This window comes from Leopardus geoffroyi, chromosome C1 (assembly GCF_018350155.1).
Source record: "Leopardus geoffroyi isolate Oge1 chromosome C1, O.geoffroyi_Oge1_pat1.0, whole genome shotgun sequence".
NCBI lineage: Eukaryota > Metazoa > Chordata > Mammalia > Carnivora > Felidae > Leopardus > Leopardus geoffroyi.
Genome location: NC_059328.1, coordinates 184,518,235 through 184,536,346, shown reverse-complemented (window position 1 = coordinate 184,536,346; position 18,112 = coordinate 184,518,235). Strand labels below are relative to the sequence as shown.

At 37.3% G+C, this 18,112-nt stretch overlaps 1 protein-coding gene across 3 annotated transcripts in view; it reads right to left on the bottom strand.

Moving 5' to 3' along the window:
- The window catches only part of PLCL1 (phospholipase C like 1 (inactive)), a 336,396-nt gene that overhangs the window by 59,400 nt on the left and 258,884 nt on the right, over positions 1-18,112 (bottom strand). For all 3 annotated transcript variants that reach the window (XM_045480635.1, XM_045480636.1, XM_045480637.1), the window contains exons 2-3: positions 15,499-17,973; positions 12,970-13,173 (exon numbers count right to left, since the gene is read on the bottom strand). In XM_045480635.1, the coding sequence (XP_045336591.1) occupies positions 12,970-13,173; positions 15,499-17,973 (2,679 nt within the window). The remainder of the gene's footprint in view (positions 1-12,969; positions 13,174-15,498; positions 17,974-18,112) is intronic.

Genomic DNA, 18,112 nt, shown 5'->3' with positions numbered 1-18,112 from the left:
TTCAAGTTATCTTAAAAATCCCCCAAATAAATATTTGTTCACCCCATAGTGTAAGAAGTTTGTATTTCCCATTGTCTAACAGATCACTTTGTAGTGAGATAGTCAAGTGTGATTTAATTTTCCGCACAGAATATCTCTATGAGATTCCTACAGGATAACCTGAAATCCTTTAGTAATAAAAGTCGTAACTATTACTCTGAAAATACTCATCATCAATATTCCCAGAACTTAATATCATTGCTCATATGGACTTTTCTCATAAGAGCTTTTGATCATTTTCTCTATGGTAACAGCTTCCATTGTATTTAGAAAAATAATTTTATTCTATTTTCTGCAGTCAACTTTCAGTTAGTAGTTGTAGGGAAAACAAATAAGATAGATGGCCAAAATATACCAATAATTCCAAACCAAATTTAAATCAACTTCAACCTCTCCCCCTGGCTTTATATCTAAGTTGTAAAGAAGGGAAAATGGTTGATTTGAGTTTAATCTCCTTCCTAGGTCTCTACAGATCCTGACAGAAATGAAATGTAAAATGCAAAAGCTAAGGAGAGAAGATGAGAAGCATGTCCTCATAGAATCTCCTTGCTGGGTAGTCAGTGTACTTATTCAGCCAAAGGTAGGTTGACTCAGTTGATAGAATCTGGCAGCATCCTGGATTTACATGGAGGTCTCAGCCTCAGCTCCCAGTTGCCTCTGTCTGTTGTAGTAATACAAAGAGTTTTTCTTTGGTTCTGTCACATGAATATCGCCTCATGGATCTTATTTCCTTACCATGGCTTTGAATCTAAAAGAATAGAAGACTTATTCAGACAGAGATTAGCATTTCTTTAAGCATTAGATGTGTCCTAATCAGCGGTGTGTTTTCAGTTAAGACCAAAATCATTTATTTAAAATAAAAATTTTAGGGGCACCTGGGCAGCTCAGTTAGTTGAGTGTCCGACTTCAGCTCAGGTTATGGTCTCGCAGTTCGTGAGTTCGAGGCCCACGTCAAGCTCTGTGCTGACAGCTCAGAGCCTGGAGCCTGCTTCAGATTCTGTGTCTCCCTCTCTCTTTGCCCCTCCCCCACTAGTCCTCTGTCTCTCTTTCTCTCTCAAAAATAAACATTAAAAAAGTAATAAATAATAAAATAAAATAAAAATTTTACCAAAGGGGGATAGTAATGCTTTTACTCAGGCATGGGCTAAAGTGTCCTACCTGTGTGAATAAACTGTGCTTCCAGCTCTTCTCAATAGGGAATTTAGGGGCACCTGGGTAGTTCCATCATTTAAGCATCCAACACTTGATTTCGGCTCAGGTCATGATCCCACAGTTCATGAGTTCAAGCCCCACGTCAGGCTCTGAGCTGACAGTGTGGAGCCTGCCTGGGATTCTCTCTCATCCCCTCTCTCTGCCCCTCCCCCACTCACACTGTCCCTCTGTTTCTCTCACTCTCTTTCAAAATAAATTTTTAAACAACTTAAAAATAGGGAATTTAATTGCCTGGGATCATTGCAGAGTCAATGTAACCACTGAATGGTACTAAAAAGATCAATTTTTGTCATATCATGACTCATAAACCTTCCACAGATTCCAATTTTCTCCTGAGTATATTCAAATTCTTAGAACCACAGAACTTTATATTTACAAGTCACCTTCAGGACCACCTATCATGGACAACACCATTTTATAAGAGAAAAAATTGAGCCTACATGGGCTTTCCTAAAACCAAACAGCTGGTCAGTGAAATAGTTTAGACTAGAACCGAGGCTCATGAGGAGCAGATCTAAGCTTATGAGTTGCTTTGTGATACTGATGTTATATTAAAGTGCAGAATTTCCACTGCAAGTACAAATTTGTGATGTTAATAAAGTAAAATTCACCAAGTAAAGTATCATAAAAATACATGTTTCCCTGACTACTTCTCCTTCCACGTCTAATTTGCAGCAGGCATCAACCAACATAGGTATTCTTCCTATCAAACCTAGAGAGAAATATACTCAGTGGCATCTACTGCTCTTTCAGGAAGGAGTTATCAAATTTGGAAAGTTAATCACTTAAGAATATGCCAATCTGCTCTAGACCTATTTTGTTCTCTCCTCTTAAGAAGACTGAGGGGCGTCTGGGTTCCTCAGTCAGTTAAGCCTCCGACTCCATTTTGGCTCAGATCACAATGCCCCGGTTCGTGAGTTTGAGCCCTGTGTCAGGCTCTGACCTGACAGTTTGGAGACTGCTTGGAATTTTCCCTCTATCCCTCTCTCTCTCTGCACCTCCCCTGCTCAGGTTCTCTTACTCTATCAAAATAAAAAAAAAAAAAGAAAGAAAGAAAGAAAGAAAGAAACAAAGAAAGAAACAAAGAAAGAAAGAAGAAAAAGAAAAGAAAAAACTTGAAATAAGACTTAAATTTTATCAAACTTGATACCTTTTAAAATCAAATATATATTTACATATATATTTGCCAACTAGAATGAACACAATTTCCTTCAATTTTTAATTTCTTTAAAAGTTTTAAATCCAATGGATTGTTAATAAATTGGCCTCTGTTGATTTTAAGCAAAGTCAATCTTATTGAGACTATTAATTTCGGTGAAACAGATACACATATAAGGCCAGAACATTTACAAGCTTACTGGAAGTCCACTGCATTTGATGTTTGCAACAAAGTATTCTCTGTCCTGGGATTAACTCTATGTTACATTTTCAAGCCTCATTCATGATGATACAGGACAAGAGAACTCACATGGAGCAGGCCAAACATTTGTCTCCAAATCCATGACAGTGATAAGATCTACTTCAGGGAGCTGCTGTCTGCAGAGGGGGATCATTTTACCTTTCTTTTCTCCAGATGTTCTATTTCCATAATATAGTTGTCAGCTATATCTTGAATAATCATTAGAAATGTTTGTTTTTGTCTCCACTATGATTAAATTTTAAATTTTAGTTCATTCATAAAAAATTGTCAGGTTACTAACCATTGTGAACCAACTCCAGAATTTCACTTGAGTCTTCAGAAATGCAAAGCACACTTTGAGGATGCATGCACAATATTTCACAGAGATCTAGCCTGTGATGTAGACAGCTTATTGATTCACCTCTGAGGTCCAGTGTCCTTGGAATGCTGGTACAAAGTGGAAATGCTGTCAACCTTCAAGATGTTGACACTTCCCCCAATATGCAAAAAAATGCATCAGAAGACATTGCTACACCCACAAGTAGAAGTTTCAATGCACTGAGCGTATGATACCTTGTTTTTAAATAAGCAGCTCTATTTGAGCACCTACCAGCAGGCTCTTTTTTTTTTTTTTTCCGCATTCTATTAGTATACAATTAGCTTTTTGAAAAGCAAACCAATATAAAGTTCTACACAAATTTCACAATGAGAGAGCGATAGGAGAGTATCTGTGACTTACCTAATTTCAATTCAAATTGATTTCAATAAGTAAAACTATATTGAGAGACTGTAGACATACAACAACTTTTTCCTTTCCTGAGCCTCAATGTATCTTTGTAATAACACTGACAACCCATTATGTTCGGCTTAACTAATAACCTGGCAGCATATTGATTCCATTACAAGAGTAATTAAAGATAGCAATTAGTTCTTTTTGCTAGATTCCTGATCATGCTAACAAAACCAACTGCTCTCCAAATCATACCCCCGACTGACTTAGTAAAAGATTAAATAACCCTTGACCCACCTTCTCAAGATTGTTTTTGCTTTCTTTTATATCGTCAGAAAATCTGTTGCTCTTATCATAGTAAAGTTTTAACTTTTATGTTAATGTTAAATAATTCAGCACAGAAGTCACCTTCAGAGAATACTTTGGGCTTATTTTTCAGTTGCAATCTCCTTTAAGTATTCCACCTCTGAATGTTGTATTCAAAACATTAATTACCTAAAAGTTTTCACATTAATTTAAAACACTGAAAAAGCCCAAATATGTTAAGCAAATACTTCTTGATGATTCATGAAAAAGTAGACAGGTCAGAACATTAGAAAAGAAAAAATTCAGCTATCTGAAGAAAAAAATCATATAAAGGTTGGACAGCATTTTTCTTTTAAAATTAGTTGCAGATAGTGACTTCTCATTTGTATCTGCTACTCCTTACGAAGGTTCTATCATAACCTGAGAATGTACAAATAAGTTGCCCATGAGTAACAAGGGCCATAGATCCTTGAATTACCTCCCCAGTGCTCTGGAGTAGACCCTGGACAGAAAGGCTAGGGCTTCTTTAGAGAAGGGAGAGGTGAATGAAAATAAAAACATTCTAGAGAGACAGAACGTTTTTCAAAAAAAAATTCTTTGCAAATAAAATTCTGTTGAGCATGGAGTGGAAATGGGAGTGGGGTGTATTACAAGTCACTGTGAAAAGTCCATCGTATTACTTAAGTTCCTTAGACTCCATCCACTTTAGGACATAAAACATCATCTGCTCCACTATGCAGACGTTGTATGTCTCTATTCATGCCCCCCCTTTTCAAATTTTTTTAATGTTTATTTACTTTTGAGAGAGAGAGAGAGAGAGAGAGAGACAGAGTGTGAGTGGGCAGGGGCAGAGAGGGAGACACAGAATCCAAACCAGGCTCCCAGCTGTCAGCACAGAGCTGACGCAGGGCCTGAACTCAAAAACCGTGAAATCATGACCTGAAGTCAAACACTAAACCCACTGAGCCACACAGGCAGCCCACTGTTCCTGCCCTTGTAAGGCGTTAAGTCCTGCCTTCTCATCAGGATTTTTTATTCCTCAAGGATAGAAATTTTGATTCATACCATTTCTCCCCCTCAGCAACTTGCACAGTAACGTGTCTAAGACCTGTTTATTGAGTTGACTAATCAAAAGCTTAATGACTTATACAAAATGATATATTGAAAGAGAAAGTGTTGTTTTTTGTTGTCAAAGAGTCAAAGACCCATCATGCTTTACAAATAGCTATTTGTGCTGATAACTCTCTGTTTATTCGTCTCTGTATTGTACAAAATCTACTAAAGTTCTTTATAGTTGGTATGTACTGAATGTTATGAATAAATTCAATAAATGACTCTTTTCTTAATAAGGTCAATTTTATGAGAAGTTAGGACAAAGGGCTGGACTTAGATTGATGGAGAGTGAACTAAGGCTAAGAAGGCATTCTAGGTGGTATAGAAAGGAGATACAAAGGATGGAAAATAAAAAGGAGGTGGAAAATACATCAGCTTAACCGAAGGAGAGGGTACAAACAGAAGGAAATGGGAAATGAGATTGGCAAAACAGCCAGCACTGGTGGGCAAATATTTTGCAAGTCTAGTAAAAACTCAAAAATAGAATTTGAGAATGATTATTCCAATTGTTGAATTAGGGAAAGGTAGAGACTAAATGAAGGACTAGTCAACCTACTGAAAAATTCAGGTAGGAGAAGAAGAGAGTCTGGTAAGAACCTTGGCTAAGTCAATATAAGAAAATAGATACATGGGGCACCTGGGTAGCTCAGTGGGTTAAGCATCAGACTCTTGAATTTGGCTCAGGTCATGATCCCAAGCCCCACATCAGGCTCTACACTGAGCATGGAGCCTGCTTAAGATGTTCTCTCTCTCTCCCTCTCTCTCTCTCTCTCTTTCTCGTTCTCTCCCTCAAAAAAGAAAAAAAAGAAAATGGACACATGAGAAAAACATGAGGAAAAAAAGCAATGGATCTCATTAATATTGAATTATAAATTAAAAGACCTTATCGGAGTTAATAGAGAGAAAGCATTTGAAATGATTTAGAGGAACTGAGGATGATTGGCAAGGTGGTATCTTTTGCAGTGGTCTGGAAATGGTAAATGAATACCTAGGAAATAAGAAGATGAACCAGTTTTTGACCTATGAAATTTTTGATGTTGGTTCTTTAGACACCCAAGAATGTTCTGTATTCAAATGTAGCAATGTGACTAGAGTAAAACATTAAGGTTGGGGCTAAAGATGGGTTTCAAAAATAATATGAAATTGACATGCATACAAATACTATTGTAGAAAGAAAAAAGTCCTATCTATTAAAACAAACTAATTTTGACAGTGTCCCACTGAAATTATAAAGTATTTTCCAATGAAATTGCCCACTGTTGCAACTTCATGTTAAATGATAAAGAACATAAGAAGATCACCAGCCACAGACTCATAGGCCTGGGATGGACCTTACCACATCACCTGCCCTAATTGTAAGCTGCTGGAACACAGCATCTGCTTGCCATACCTTCCAGAGCATTCAAACCAGTGGCTTGCACATGGGAGGAACTCAGTGAATGTTTATAAAATTAAATATCTCCATGCTTGGCTCTAACACTGGGCAGCTCTTTAGGTAACCAATTCCATTTTTTAACAGCCCCAAGAACTAGACTATTCCTAACAACAACAACAACAACAACAACAAAACCTTACATCATTTTTATTTGTAAAACATAATTATATTGCATTAGCAACCTTAAAAGACTTGACAGCGACTCTGTATTTCCTACTTCAGTGGATATTTTGTTTGTTTGTTTGTTTGTTTATTTTCACATAGAGAGAGAGAGAGAGAGAGAGCATGAGTGGGGGAGGAGCAGAGAGAGAGGGATCGAGAGAATCCCAAGCAGGCTGCACACTGTCAGTACAGAGCTTGACACAGGACTCAGTCTCCAAACAGTAAGGTCATGACCTGAGCCAAAATCAAGAGTTGGATGCTTAACCAACTGAGCCACCCAGGAGCCCCAATTTTCTTAGAGAAAGAGAAAATCCAGAGTGGGAAAGTGAAGCTTACTCTTTCAGAGACCTGGGCAAAAAAAATAAAAAAATAATTAATTAAAAAATCACAGTGCAATAAAGGGACAGGTCACTTAGAAGTGGTGCTCTGGCTTTCAATTATATCCTGGGGACAATTTCTGAAAATCTGTCCTGGTGACCACAGGACCACTGAAATGGCAATGTAGCAAGCCTAATACCAATAGCCCTCCACTGTAGATCTTTAGTTCAGGAAGGAGGCATCAATTCCACCTTCAGCTTTTAAAACCCATTCTACTTGCCTAAGTTATTGATTAATAATGTTCCCAGTTTGCTTTAGTGCTTTTCAGAAGCTGTCACATCCCACCTCTGGCTGGGACATGTATTTGCTATCAGGAAAATCACCTCTGCTTCAGCTGCCCCAAATATCAGACAGATGTTTATAGCTACATCCCTATTCAGAGTATTAAGGGATATTGTAAACAGCATTGTTCTTAGGAAAAATTGTAATTCTTTGAGCAAACTCACCCTCAGCTAACCCAGACTTGGGGAACACTCTGTCATTAAGATCTCTTCCTTTTCCTAGGTAAAAATTTGTTGCAGGACAGGATCTGTTACGTTCACTCAAAGCCACAAATTACTGATAACCCATTGTATTATTATTCATAGCTATTTTTTTGCCATTTTAATTTTTTTAATGTTTATTTATTTTTGGGAGAGAGAGACAGAGTGCTAGCGGGGGAAGGGCAGAGAGAGAGGAAGACACAGAATCCAAAGCAGGTTCCAGGCTCTGAGCTGTCAGCACAGAGCCCGACGCGGGCTCAGACTTGTGAACCACAAGAGCATGACCTGAACCAAAGTCGGACACTCAACCGACTGAGCCACCCAGGTGCCCCCTTTTTTTTTTGGCATTTTAAAAGAGAATAAAAAGTCTTAACCCAAAGGAATTGATTATAATTTTGGAATTTCAAGTACCAGAGAGAAAACCTATATTTTAAATAAGATACAGAATGGGAGGGAAGGTGTCTTCTGAAATTACGCCATGTAAATAAGCCTACTCTACTATGGATATGTAGTAGATATATATTTGATTTCTTGATATCAACACAGATACTACAATAGAATTATAATTGCAATGTTAATACTAAAATGACTTTTAAGACTGAATCTTTAAGACCCTCAAGAAGAAATATTTCCAAATATTAAATTAGCCAGTGTTTGATAAGGAATAGAGCCATCTCAGGTCATTAGGGAAAAGCTAAATTTAGGGGGAAAAAATCTATGCAGACGAACTCAGGGTTAATGTTTTCTAAAATATTTTCATTTTATTTCCCGTTGATAAATAGGATAGTTTGATACACTCAGGTTGGCTTTCAGTAAATGGAGGTTACTTGTTGCCTGATTTGTTTCTTTTGATACTGAAATAAGCCAAATTTGTATCTGTTCAGAAATGACTTCAGGTCTTTTTTTTATTGTAAATGTATTCTATGTTTTTTTTAGTAGTTACAACTTTTCCTCTTGGATAGCGTCTATATAATTCATTACCATTTTTGAGAAATCCAAATATTTAAGTGATTTGAGTCTAAGTTGAACATACAAGCTGTTCATTTTGGAATACATGCCCCCCCCCCCCACCACCACCCAGGATTTATCTTCAGCCTTAGTCATCCAACTTTTTTTTTATTAATAGTCTGTAAAGGATTTTTTTAGACTTTATTTTTACAAAAAGTTTTAGGTTTACATAAAAACTGAGCTGAAAGTACATAGAATTCCTATAAACGCCCTGAGCCCATCCTCATTTTCCTACTGTTAACATCTTTCTTTAATGTGGTACATTTATCATAGTTGATGAGCCAATATTGATACAGTATTATTAAAGTCCATACTTTACATTAGAGTTAACTCTGTTATACACTGTATTAATTTTGACAAAGGTATAATGATATATATCCACTATTATAGTATCACATAGAATAGCTTCAGTGGGGGTGCCTGGGTGGCTCCGTTGGTGAAGCACCTGACTGTTGGTTTCAGTTCAGGTCATGATCTCACGGTTCATGAGTTGGAGCCCCGCATTGAGCTCTGCACTGGCAATGCAGAGCCTGCTTGGGATTCTCCCTTTCTCTGCCCCTCCCCTGCTCATGCTCTCTCACTCTTTCTCACAATAAATAAACTTAAAAAAAAAAAAGAGTAGTTTCAGTGTCCTAAAAATCCTCTGTGCTCTACCTATTCATCCCTCCCTCCCTCACCCCACCCTGTGGCCCATCTCCAGCCCCTTGATCTTTTTACAGTCTCCATAGTTTTGTCTTTGTCTGTAGGGGTTTTTTAACTACAAGTATAAGACGGGGACCAGTTTGGTTACAGTGGTGTCATAGAGGTAAAACAGGAGATTTAAAGATTTACCATAAAACCCATCAATTATGGCATCAGAACTATACTATTTCTGCCAACAATAAATGCTTCTATTTGTTTTTTATTCAACTAACATTAATTGGCAATATAGTCCATGCCAGCACTGTTTTAGATGAGGGAGGTAACTGTAGGAAGCAACACACAGGGTCTGGGCCCTCATGGAGTATACATTCAAATTGAAGGGGAAAGGAGGGCAGAAATTCAACAAAAAGTCAAGCAAAATATTTTTCATTACTGCTAAGTAGGATGATGGAAATATATAAGGCTATGTGACAGAGCAACAAGTGGGGACAGTTACCAGGGAAGACTTCTCTGAGGATATGACATTTGAACTAAAAATTAAGAGATAAGAAGCAACTATTCATGCAAGAGAAGATTCCAGGCAGAGGGAACCACAAATAAAATAACCCAGAGATGGAAACAAACTTGACCTGATTTAAGAAAGAAAGAAACCCCATGTGGCTGGGGGGAATGAACAGAAGAAAGACTGTGGGGGTGAGGCTGGGAGAGGCAGAGGAGGCTGGGAGAGGGGAGTGAGATCGGTATGCAAGGCCTGATCATAATTGACCCTATACACCACGATCATAAATGACCCTATAGACCACAGTAAGGAGTTTCAATTTTATATTAATGGGAAGCCAATGTAGGATTTTAGGCAGGAAAGTGACATGATCAGATTTATGTGTTTTAAATGATCATTCTGGATCTGCAGAGTATCTTAGAAGACTTCTTTAAAATAAATATTAACACAAATATATCAAGAGCTCGAAGGTGCCAACCAATACAATGCAAATCCTAGTAAGTAAAAATGGTGTTTTCACATTCGAGGCTAATATCATCATTATTTATATCTGTTTCTACCCACTTCCTCCCTAAAAGAAATAACCCAGCAGAGCTGTCAAAGAGTTTTCAATTACTTGCAAGGCCTTCTGAGTTTGCCATTTGGCATAGGGATATTTACACTCAAAATTATTTCCATAAATCATTTCCATAGGGAACTATAAATGAATATATCATTGTAAGTATTTCTGTTTTCTACTCCAACTTTCACTTTAAGCTTTGGAAAACCATGCTAAGCCTGTAATTACAAATTGCATTTTAAAAATACAAATGAGAAAAGGTTGATGTTCAGATTTAGCTCCCACAGATAAAACTGAAAAAAACAAAACAGCATCGGACACTTGGAGATGTGAAATGGAAACTGGCCAACCAGTCCAGGTGCTTTTGTAAGCTGCCTTTTCCAAGCCCAGCTCCAGGGGAATAGGCTCCCCTCCCAGGGAATGATTTTTCTTTCTTAGTTTCACAGAGAATTGGAGGAATAAGTGATTTCCACTGTCTGTCTCTATGGCAACTAGTACCCTAATTTCACCTCTTAAATGGCAATTATACCTATTCACTGAATAGCTTTCAGTCCCTGCTTTTATGATGAAAAAACTGATTTCATGAAAAATGAGATATAGGTAATAGGTGAACTTTTCCCCCAGCAGTCATGGAATACAGTTTATAAGAGGTATGATAATTCAGAAGGAGAATGCATTCTATGGGGTTTTTTCTTTTTCAATTATAGGATGTGTATCCCAAATGTTTTTCCTCTAGTTGTTTTTTAATGATAAAATATTATTCAATTATGAAAATTAGTTGGGTTCCTTGTAAAGAGTTTGGCAAATAGAGAATAAAAATTAGAAAAGCATAAATAAGAAAATAAAGTTCACTCTCTTTATTTAAAAATACTTACTATGAATATTTTGCTAACATTGTAGATATGTATACATGTAAATACAAAATAAATCCTATAGTGTATATTTTTATAACCAGGCTTTTTCACAAAATATGTTATGAGAAGTTTTCCATACCTTTAAATATTCTTCTAATGCATGATTTTAGTGGGTTCAAGAGCATACATCTTGGTTTACTATATTTCATTTAACTATAGTTCTATGTTGACATTATTAAACATAAATGTTTACGCGTATCATTATTGCTTTAGAATAAATCCCAGGAAAGAAATACATAAAACAAATGAGGTAAACATTTTCAATACTATTGCTAAATTTTTCTCCCAAAAGATTATATCAATTTGTTTTCCCAGTAGAGGTAGATGGATGAGAGTATCCATTATCTTAAATTCTCTATCAGAGGTATGATATTTTTTAGTGCCAATGAGAGGGAATATCTCACTACATTTCTTTAATATCTTTAACCTAAAACTCATTTTAAGGTTAAACATGGTTTTAGGTTTTCATTGTCTTTTTTTTTTTTTTAGGAGGAAGAGATACATGAACTGCCTGTTCATCTCTGAAGTAAAGAATATTTGTGGGACACCTGGGTGGCTCGGTCACGTGGACTCTTGATTTCGGCTCAGGTCATGATCTCATGGTTTGTGGGGATACCTGCGTCAGGATCTGTGCTGACAGAGCCTGTTTGGAATTCTCTCTCTCCCTCTCTCTCTTTCTCTCTCTCTCTCTCTCTGCCTCTGCCCCTCCCTCACTTGCTCGTGTGTGTGTGCGCATGTGTGCGTGTGCACGTGCACACACACACACACACACTCTCGCACTCTCTCAAAATAAACATTAAAAAGGGACTATTTTTATTACCTAATAACTCTCCTCCCCCTCTATTTCTTAGTATCAGAAGAGATAACTTTTAGTTGAGCACATAGCCCCTTGACATAGATACTTCCCATTCTCCTCTTCAGCTAAGTGTGTCTGTTTTAACTCTAGGCTCATGAAATATAAGCAGAAATGATCTATGCTATTTCAGAGAAATGTCCTTAAAGGCAGAAGATATACTTTCTTTTCCTCTTCATCATTTCTGATGACTGGAATGCAGATTTTATGGCTGGAGCTTCAGCAGCCATTTTGGACCAGAAAAATAATGGTCACACTGCAGGGATGGTAGAGCAGAAAGCTAGAGGCAGCCTAAGTTCCTAAGAACTTTATAGAAGTTTCATCCTGGAAGCCTGGGTCCAGATTTTTATTTGAAGGAGTACAACTGTATTTTTTTTAATGTTTATTTATTTATTTTTGAGAGAGGGGTAGGAGGTAGAGAGAGAAAGACAGAGCATCCCAAGGAGGCTCCACACTGTCAGCACAGAGCCTGATGCAGGGCTCAAACTCATGAACCATGAGATTACGAGCAAAAAATCAAGAGTCGAATGTTTAACCAACTGAGCCACCCAGGCACCCCTAAAACTTTGTATTTTTAAGCCATGATTGTGTTGCACTGTTTGTTTTATCAAGCTGAAATTAAACCTAATTGACATAAGATTTTTTCCCCATTTTTTTCTCACTGATTTTTAAGGATAGTTTACACTTTATCTGGTATATACGTTACAAATTTTTCTGATTTTTCATTTGCTCCTTAGTTTTTTTATGGAATTAGGAGATGCAAAAATATAACTATCCTTACATTTATTTGCTACATAAATTCCATTGTATAGTCAGAAAAAATCATTTAATAGTATCATCTTAGAAATATAAATTCCAGAGAAATATTTTGTCTCAAACATCATACAGCAGTGAGAAGCATAAATTCATTTCCTACAGGTATACAATTAAATGGTTATGTTGCAGGCTAACATCATTTAGATGGTCAAAAATTGTGCTTTTGAAGACTTTATCAGTAATTCATTCCTTGCTAAAGCAGAGAATTTCTGTTTGTAATCTTTGGGGCTCTGGGTTCAAAGCACTGCCTCAGAGGTCTTCACTGGGACCTAGGGGAAGCTGAGTGGGTGTGCTGTGTCTGCCACCTGCAATGTTATTTATTCATCAGAGTTACACAAAGGATCCCCTGCCAGATGATTTCCCCCCCCCCCACACACACACACACACATTCAGGTAAAAAATATAGAGTCACAATTTCCTACCAGATCATAGGCAGCCAACATTTTTTTCTGCACATCTGGAATTGCCCCCAGAGGCTCCAGATAAGGAAAGTTGTCTTTCATCACAAGAGAGACTGAGGGAGTATTGTCACTGGTGATGAGACGAGAGGACAAGGTCAACAGACACTGCTTTAGACTGGCAATCGGAGGAAGTCCACATAACTCCTTAATAGACACTATGGCATTCTGTGAGGAAGAAAACATGGAATTATACTTCTGACCACATGACACATCACCCCCAGCACTTCTAGGTTTACACTAAAGTATATTCATTCAAAGTATACCCTTTAATGCATACATGTTTGGAGGAAACTGGATTATAATCAACCAAAAATGTAATGTGCAGAGATGACACGCAGAGCTAATCCATGATTACACCTCATCTTTCTCAATTTTTAGCAACTGCCACATTATGCCATAAAGTAAAGCAGACTGTGAACTAAGGCTACACAGTGCTTTTCAAAGCAGAGCACTGGAATAGTCACACAAATCAGCATTGGCTGGTTATGAATATCTTACTTGATTTGTATCATGATGATCATAAAAATAAGTCCGTGATTGTACATTGGAGTGCATCTTCTGTGAGCTTTTCCCCTCAAGGTAGCAGGCTGCAATTACTCACCATCCTCCATTCGACTAACCATCAATGGTATTTCTTTGTCATCGCATCAGAAATGCACCTGACAGGTGCACATACTGAAACAAATTTCATGTATAGCTACCTTTGTCCATGTTACAGGCTTTTAAAATTCATTTGAAATAGGAATTATGCCTATTTTGTGTTTTATTAATAGGGAGCAGTACCTAATCTATTCTAGGTCGAACGAATTTAATGACAATGATATTATTTCATTTTTCTACTGATTAGGCTCCAAACAATTCTTAACCCAAAAGACTATGTGTTGGGATGATATAAATTATCAATGCTATCTGAAAAAACTTTATTTATAACCAACTCTGCTTAACATGTATTTTAAACACATAATATGTGGAAAGGATATATTTTTAAGAATTGCATACAAATAAATAAAATCTACTTGTAACATACAAAATAAGATGTAGAAATGACATAACTAATCTGAAACAGGGATTTATAGTAGCTTTGAATTATGTCAGAAAAAGTCATGTAGAAGATGCTAATATTTGGAGCCTATTTTTAAAACAGTGGCTAAGGCAACCACTTCAAATAAATGTTCACCATCTAAGTGTTTATATGTAATTTATGTGTCATACTATTTTCTACCATTTTACCTATTTAAACTGATTTTAAGTCTATGTTGAATTTCTCTGTGAAATAATGTAAAAACAAAGTCTTCACCAAATGATGGATTTGAGGTTCAGCATCACCCGACTAAAAACCATGAATGATTTTTGGTAGTCAGCAATTCTGGATTTAAAGCCCAACATTCTTATTTACTTCCTATTTCCATTTCGTATTTGGGAAATCACCTAACTTCTTCTAGCTTGTTTTCTGTCTTGAAAGTAGGGATTTTCTGGGTGAGAATTACTATTAGAATGTTAGCTAAAGGAGCAAATTAGGTGCATTGAAAAATATTCCTCTTTTGTTCTGCTCTCAGGCTGCTACTTCTGCCAACCAACACCTCCTTGAGTATTGCAGGAACTCAGTATTTGTTGTTTGATGGTTTCTAAGTAATATGAGCCTAGAATAAGTACATTCAATGGTACTGAAGAAAGAAATTGGCAACCATCTCTGATTACAACATTAATAAAGGGAAAGAAACTAACACTGAATTCCCACATGTCAGCACCAGGAAATTTACATATACTGTCATTTAATTCTAATAATAATTCTGTGATGTATTACTATTTTCATTACCTTATTTGGACAAAACTGATGATCAGGGATCTGAAAAACTTTGCTCAAGATCATAAGGGGATAGAGTTTAAGCCAGAATCCATGTTCTTCCAACTTTCAATTTAACCACATTTCTCAGAGAAGGCTACCTAGTTTTCAACATGTTCAAGTGCTGAATATTGTTTGTTTAGTTGTGTTTTCTAATGGGAGTAATTTATTATTGCTGTTGTACACTTAACTAAAATAAACTGAAGGCATTATATTTGTTTATATGACTTCAACTTCCCTTTCATGTTCATATCTGCAAATATTTTACATATATACTTGTAACTAGTATTGTACGTTACAATAAGTATTTTATATATTGTACATACATATAATATTTTATAGTCTTCATATACACAACGCCATATATCTATTTGGTTATGTGGTAGGGATAGCTAATGGATGTATAAAGCATTTATATTAACTTGTTTAGTTCAGGCCAAATTTAACATAGCATTCATTTATAATCAGATACATGAAATATATCTGCTTTCACAGGTAGCACTTAATTTGGTGGTTTATGAGTTTATACAACCTTTCTGATAATTTTTTTCTGTAATCAGATCACAAGTAAAATACAATGTTCCCTGGTAAGAGAAGGGTAGGAAGAAGTAGGAGCAGGTTGGGGGAAAGTTTGGGATTTTTCCTACCTGCATATTTTCTCTCATATCTATGGCTTCTCGTAAAGGATGAACTGCTATTTTAAAGATGTCATCTATGGTCTTAAGACCAATATTCCTGAGCATGGTATATTCTCGAACTTTCTTCCCCATTCTCACTGACAGGCTGCGCTTCTGTGGCTTTCCTCCTCCACTTCGATTAGTTATTGCTATGTGGACAAAAAGGGTTACATGCTCCATGATGTCACCCACAAAAGAGCGCAGGGGAACATGCCGATATCCAGGCTGCAAACATTCAAATGGTATTGTATATTGTCCTATAAACTCATCCCCAATGTAGTCATCATCTAGAACGACAAAACGGATCATGGCCAGCTCAGGTAGGTTTACTTGAAACTCAAAAGTTTCATCAAAAATAGGGTTATCACTGTTTTGCTGTACAGTTTTAGTTCTTTGTTCTGAACAGTCTGCTGGAATTCCATGTATCTCTATACAAACATAAGGATCTATGACATCTCCTTTGGCACAAGCTCCCTTGGGCTTTGGAAAATTCTGACCACTGATGATCTTGATATGAAGAGCTAGAGGAGACACCCCAGGTACGATGCCCTTTGTGTTTGCACTGAAGTAAGAAACTTCATCTCGCATGATGGACGGCCTTAGAACATAACCACATCCTCCATTTTGAAGAAACCAGCCCGTGTGAAGATCCATCATTGGACCGGGAGTCTGAAAATTCATTGCCACAATCTGACAGCCACAATTCCAAAAGTCCTGTGGATTCAAGTTACTGGAATCGATCCTCATGGCACTTGGATAGATTCTTGATAAGAACTTCTTATTATAATTTACAAAATCCTCTGGGTATTCATTTGCAATTCGGCTGGCCTCTGTTTCACTAAATGAACACATTTCCCAGTAGTTTTGACTTTTCATGGACAGTTCAAAATCCCTATATTGAACAGATTTACAGATAGAGACCAAATCAGAGAGCTCCCTACACAGCCAGATCTGCTTCTGCTCACCATTGTAATCTACTGACAGCCTTCGAGACATTTCCGCTTCCTCATCTTCATCTGTGACCTCTCCTTCTAAAACATCTGGGTCTGAAGGCAATTTCTTTCCTTTCACGATAATCATTCTTTTTAATTTTTCTGGTGACGGGAGGTATGTTTCTGATGGCAAAGGTGCCTCAGTATAGAGCTTATTGCCAAAGACCTTTTTCATTTGTTGAACCATTACCTTCTGCTGGGGTAGGGAGCAGTGATTTCCCAAGCAAAGAATGAGTGGGTATTCAGAAGCAACGAAGGCAAATTTGTTTATCACCTCTATGACACTTCGAAAGGAAAGGTGTGTTGTCACATTATTTCGATTACAAAGGATGGGTTCATTGTCTGAACCATCACTTACATCGAGTTCAATGCTTCGACAGCCCATTTTCAAAGCTCTAACATACCCATTAATATCAGCAGGCCCCCTAAACTGGTCTTCTATGAGATAGGTGTTGTGAGAAGCATTGATGTAGTAGTGAGATAATGGCTGGGTCATATCTTGAGCAACCTTTTTTTGCTCAGGATCAAAAATGTCACATTCTGGTGACAACAGATACTGGGTAAAGCCATCAATTGCAAGAAACCCTTTCTGACGGCCATCTTCAGAAAGTTCATATCTTCGAATAATGTCTAAGCACATATCCTCGGTAATATGGGCAACTCCTTGTTCAGCTTCTAAAAAGAGCATGAGATCGTTAGCATCCAAATATTCTTTATTTTTAGATATCTGTACCAGTAAGAAATACACTTCCGGCCTGGTGCAAAGTTCACAAAAAGCTTCACAAAATTCCTCTTCTGTCACTCGTGTGGTTAGTTTTTCTTTGCTCTTCTGGATTTCTTTAAACTTTAGCCTGATCTTGGATTCCTTCAGGGTGGGGTTGAGTTGTTTTATCAACTCTACAGAGGTGTCTTCCAGCATAATCCCATTGCCGTCAACATCTGCTGCTTCGAACACTGTTTTCAACCACATGAACCTCGGCGTGTTCCGGTTGCCCTCTATAAAGTCAAGGGGCTGCTTACTTCGAGAAACCAGGTACCGCAAACCTGAAACCCAGATGTTCGCTACATCCGCCGAATTGGCAACTAGGTCCAGAGACTCGTAGTTTTCCCCGTGGAGTATGGAAAAGGCACAGTCCTCACAAATCTGGTCAGCAAGGCCATTGTTTCTAAATGTTTCCGTGTTCTTCCCCAGTCTGATTTCTTTTATGGCAGAAATGTCAAGCTTAGCTTTCTCTAGGTCTTTCTTGGAAGGTTCCCAGCGAAGAGCTTGGAGGTCTGTGTCCAGAGTGAAAAAGCGGTTGTAAATACGAGAATTTGGCCGGACCTTCTTCAGTTCGCAGCCAGCTTGCATGAAGCTGATGCAGTCGCTCGCACTGCTGATTTTCTTTTCTGACGGCATGCTGCTGAAAGACACGGTTTTCTTTCTTCCGCCGCATTTTTGGTTAGAAGGATCCTATAAAATAAGTTGAAAATAAGGAATCAATTTTCCCTTAGAAAATAGACAAAATTCAATAACAGTCTATGAACTCCTCAGACTCCATTCAGATATTATGATTATTTGGACAGAGGCTGGCCTAAATTCACATTTTCAC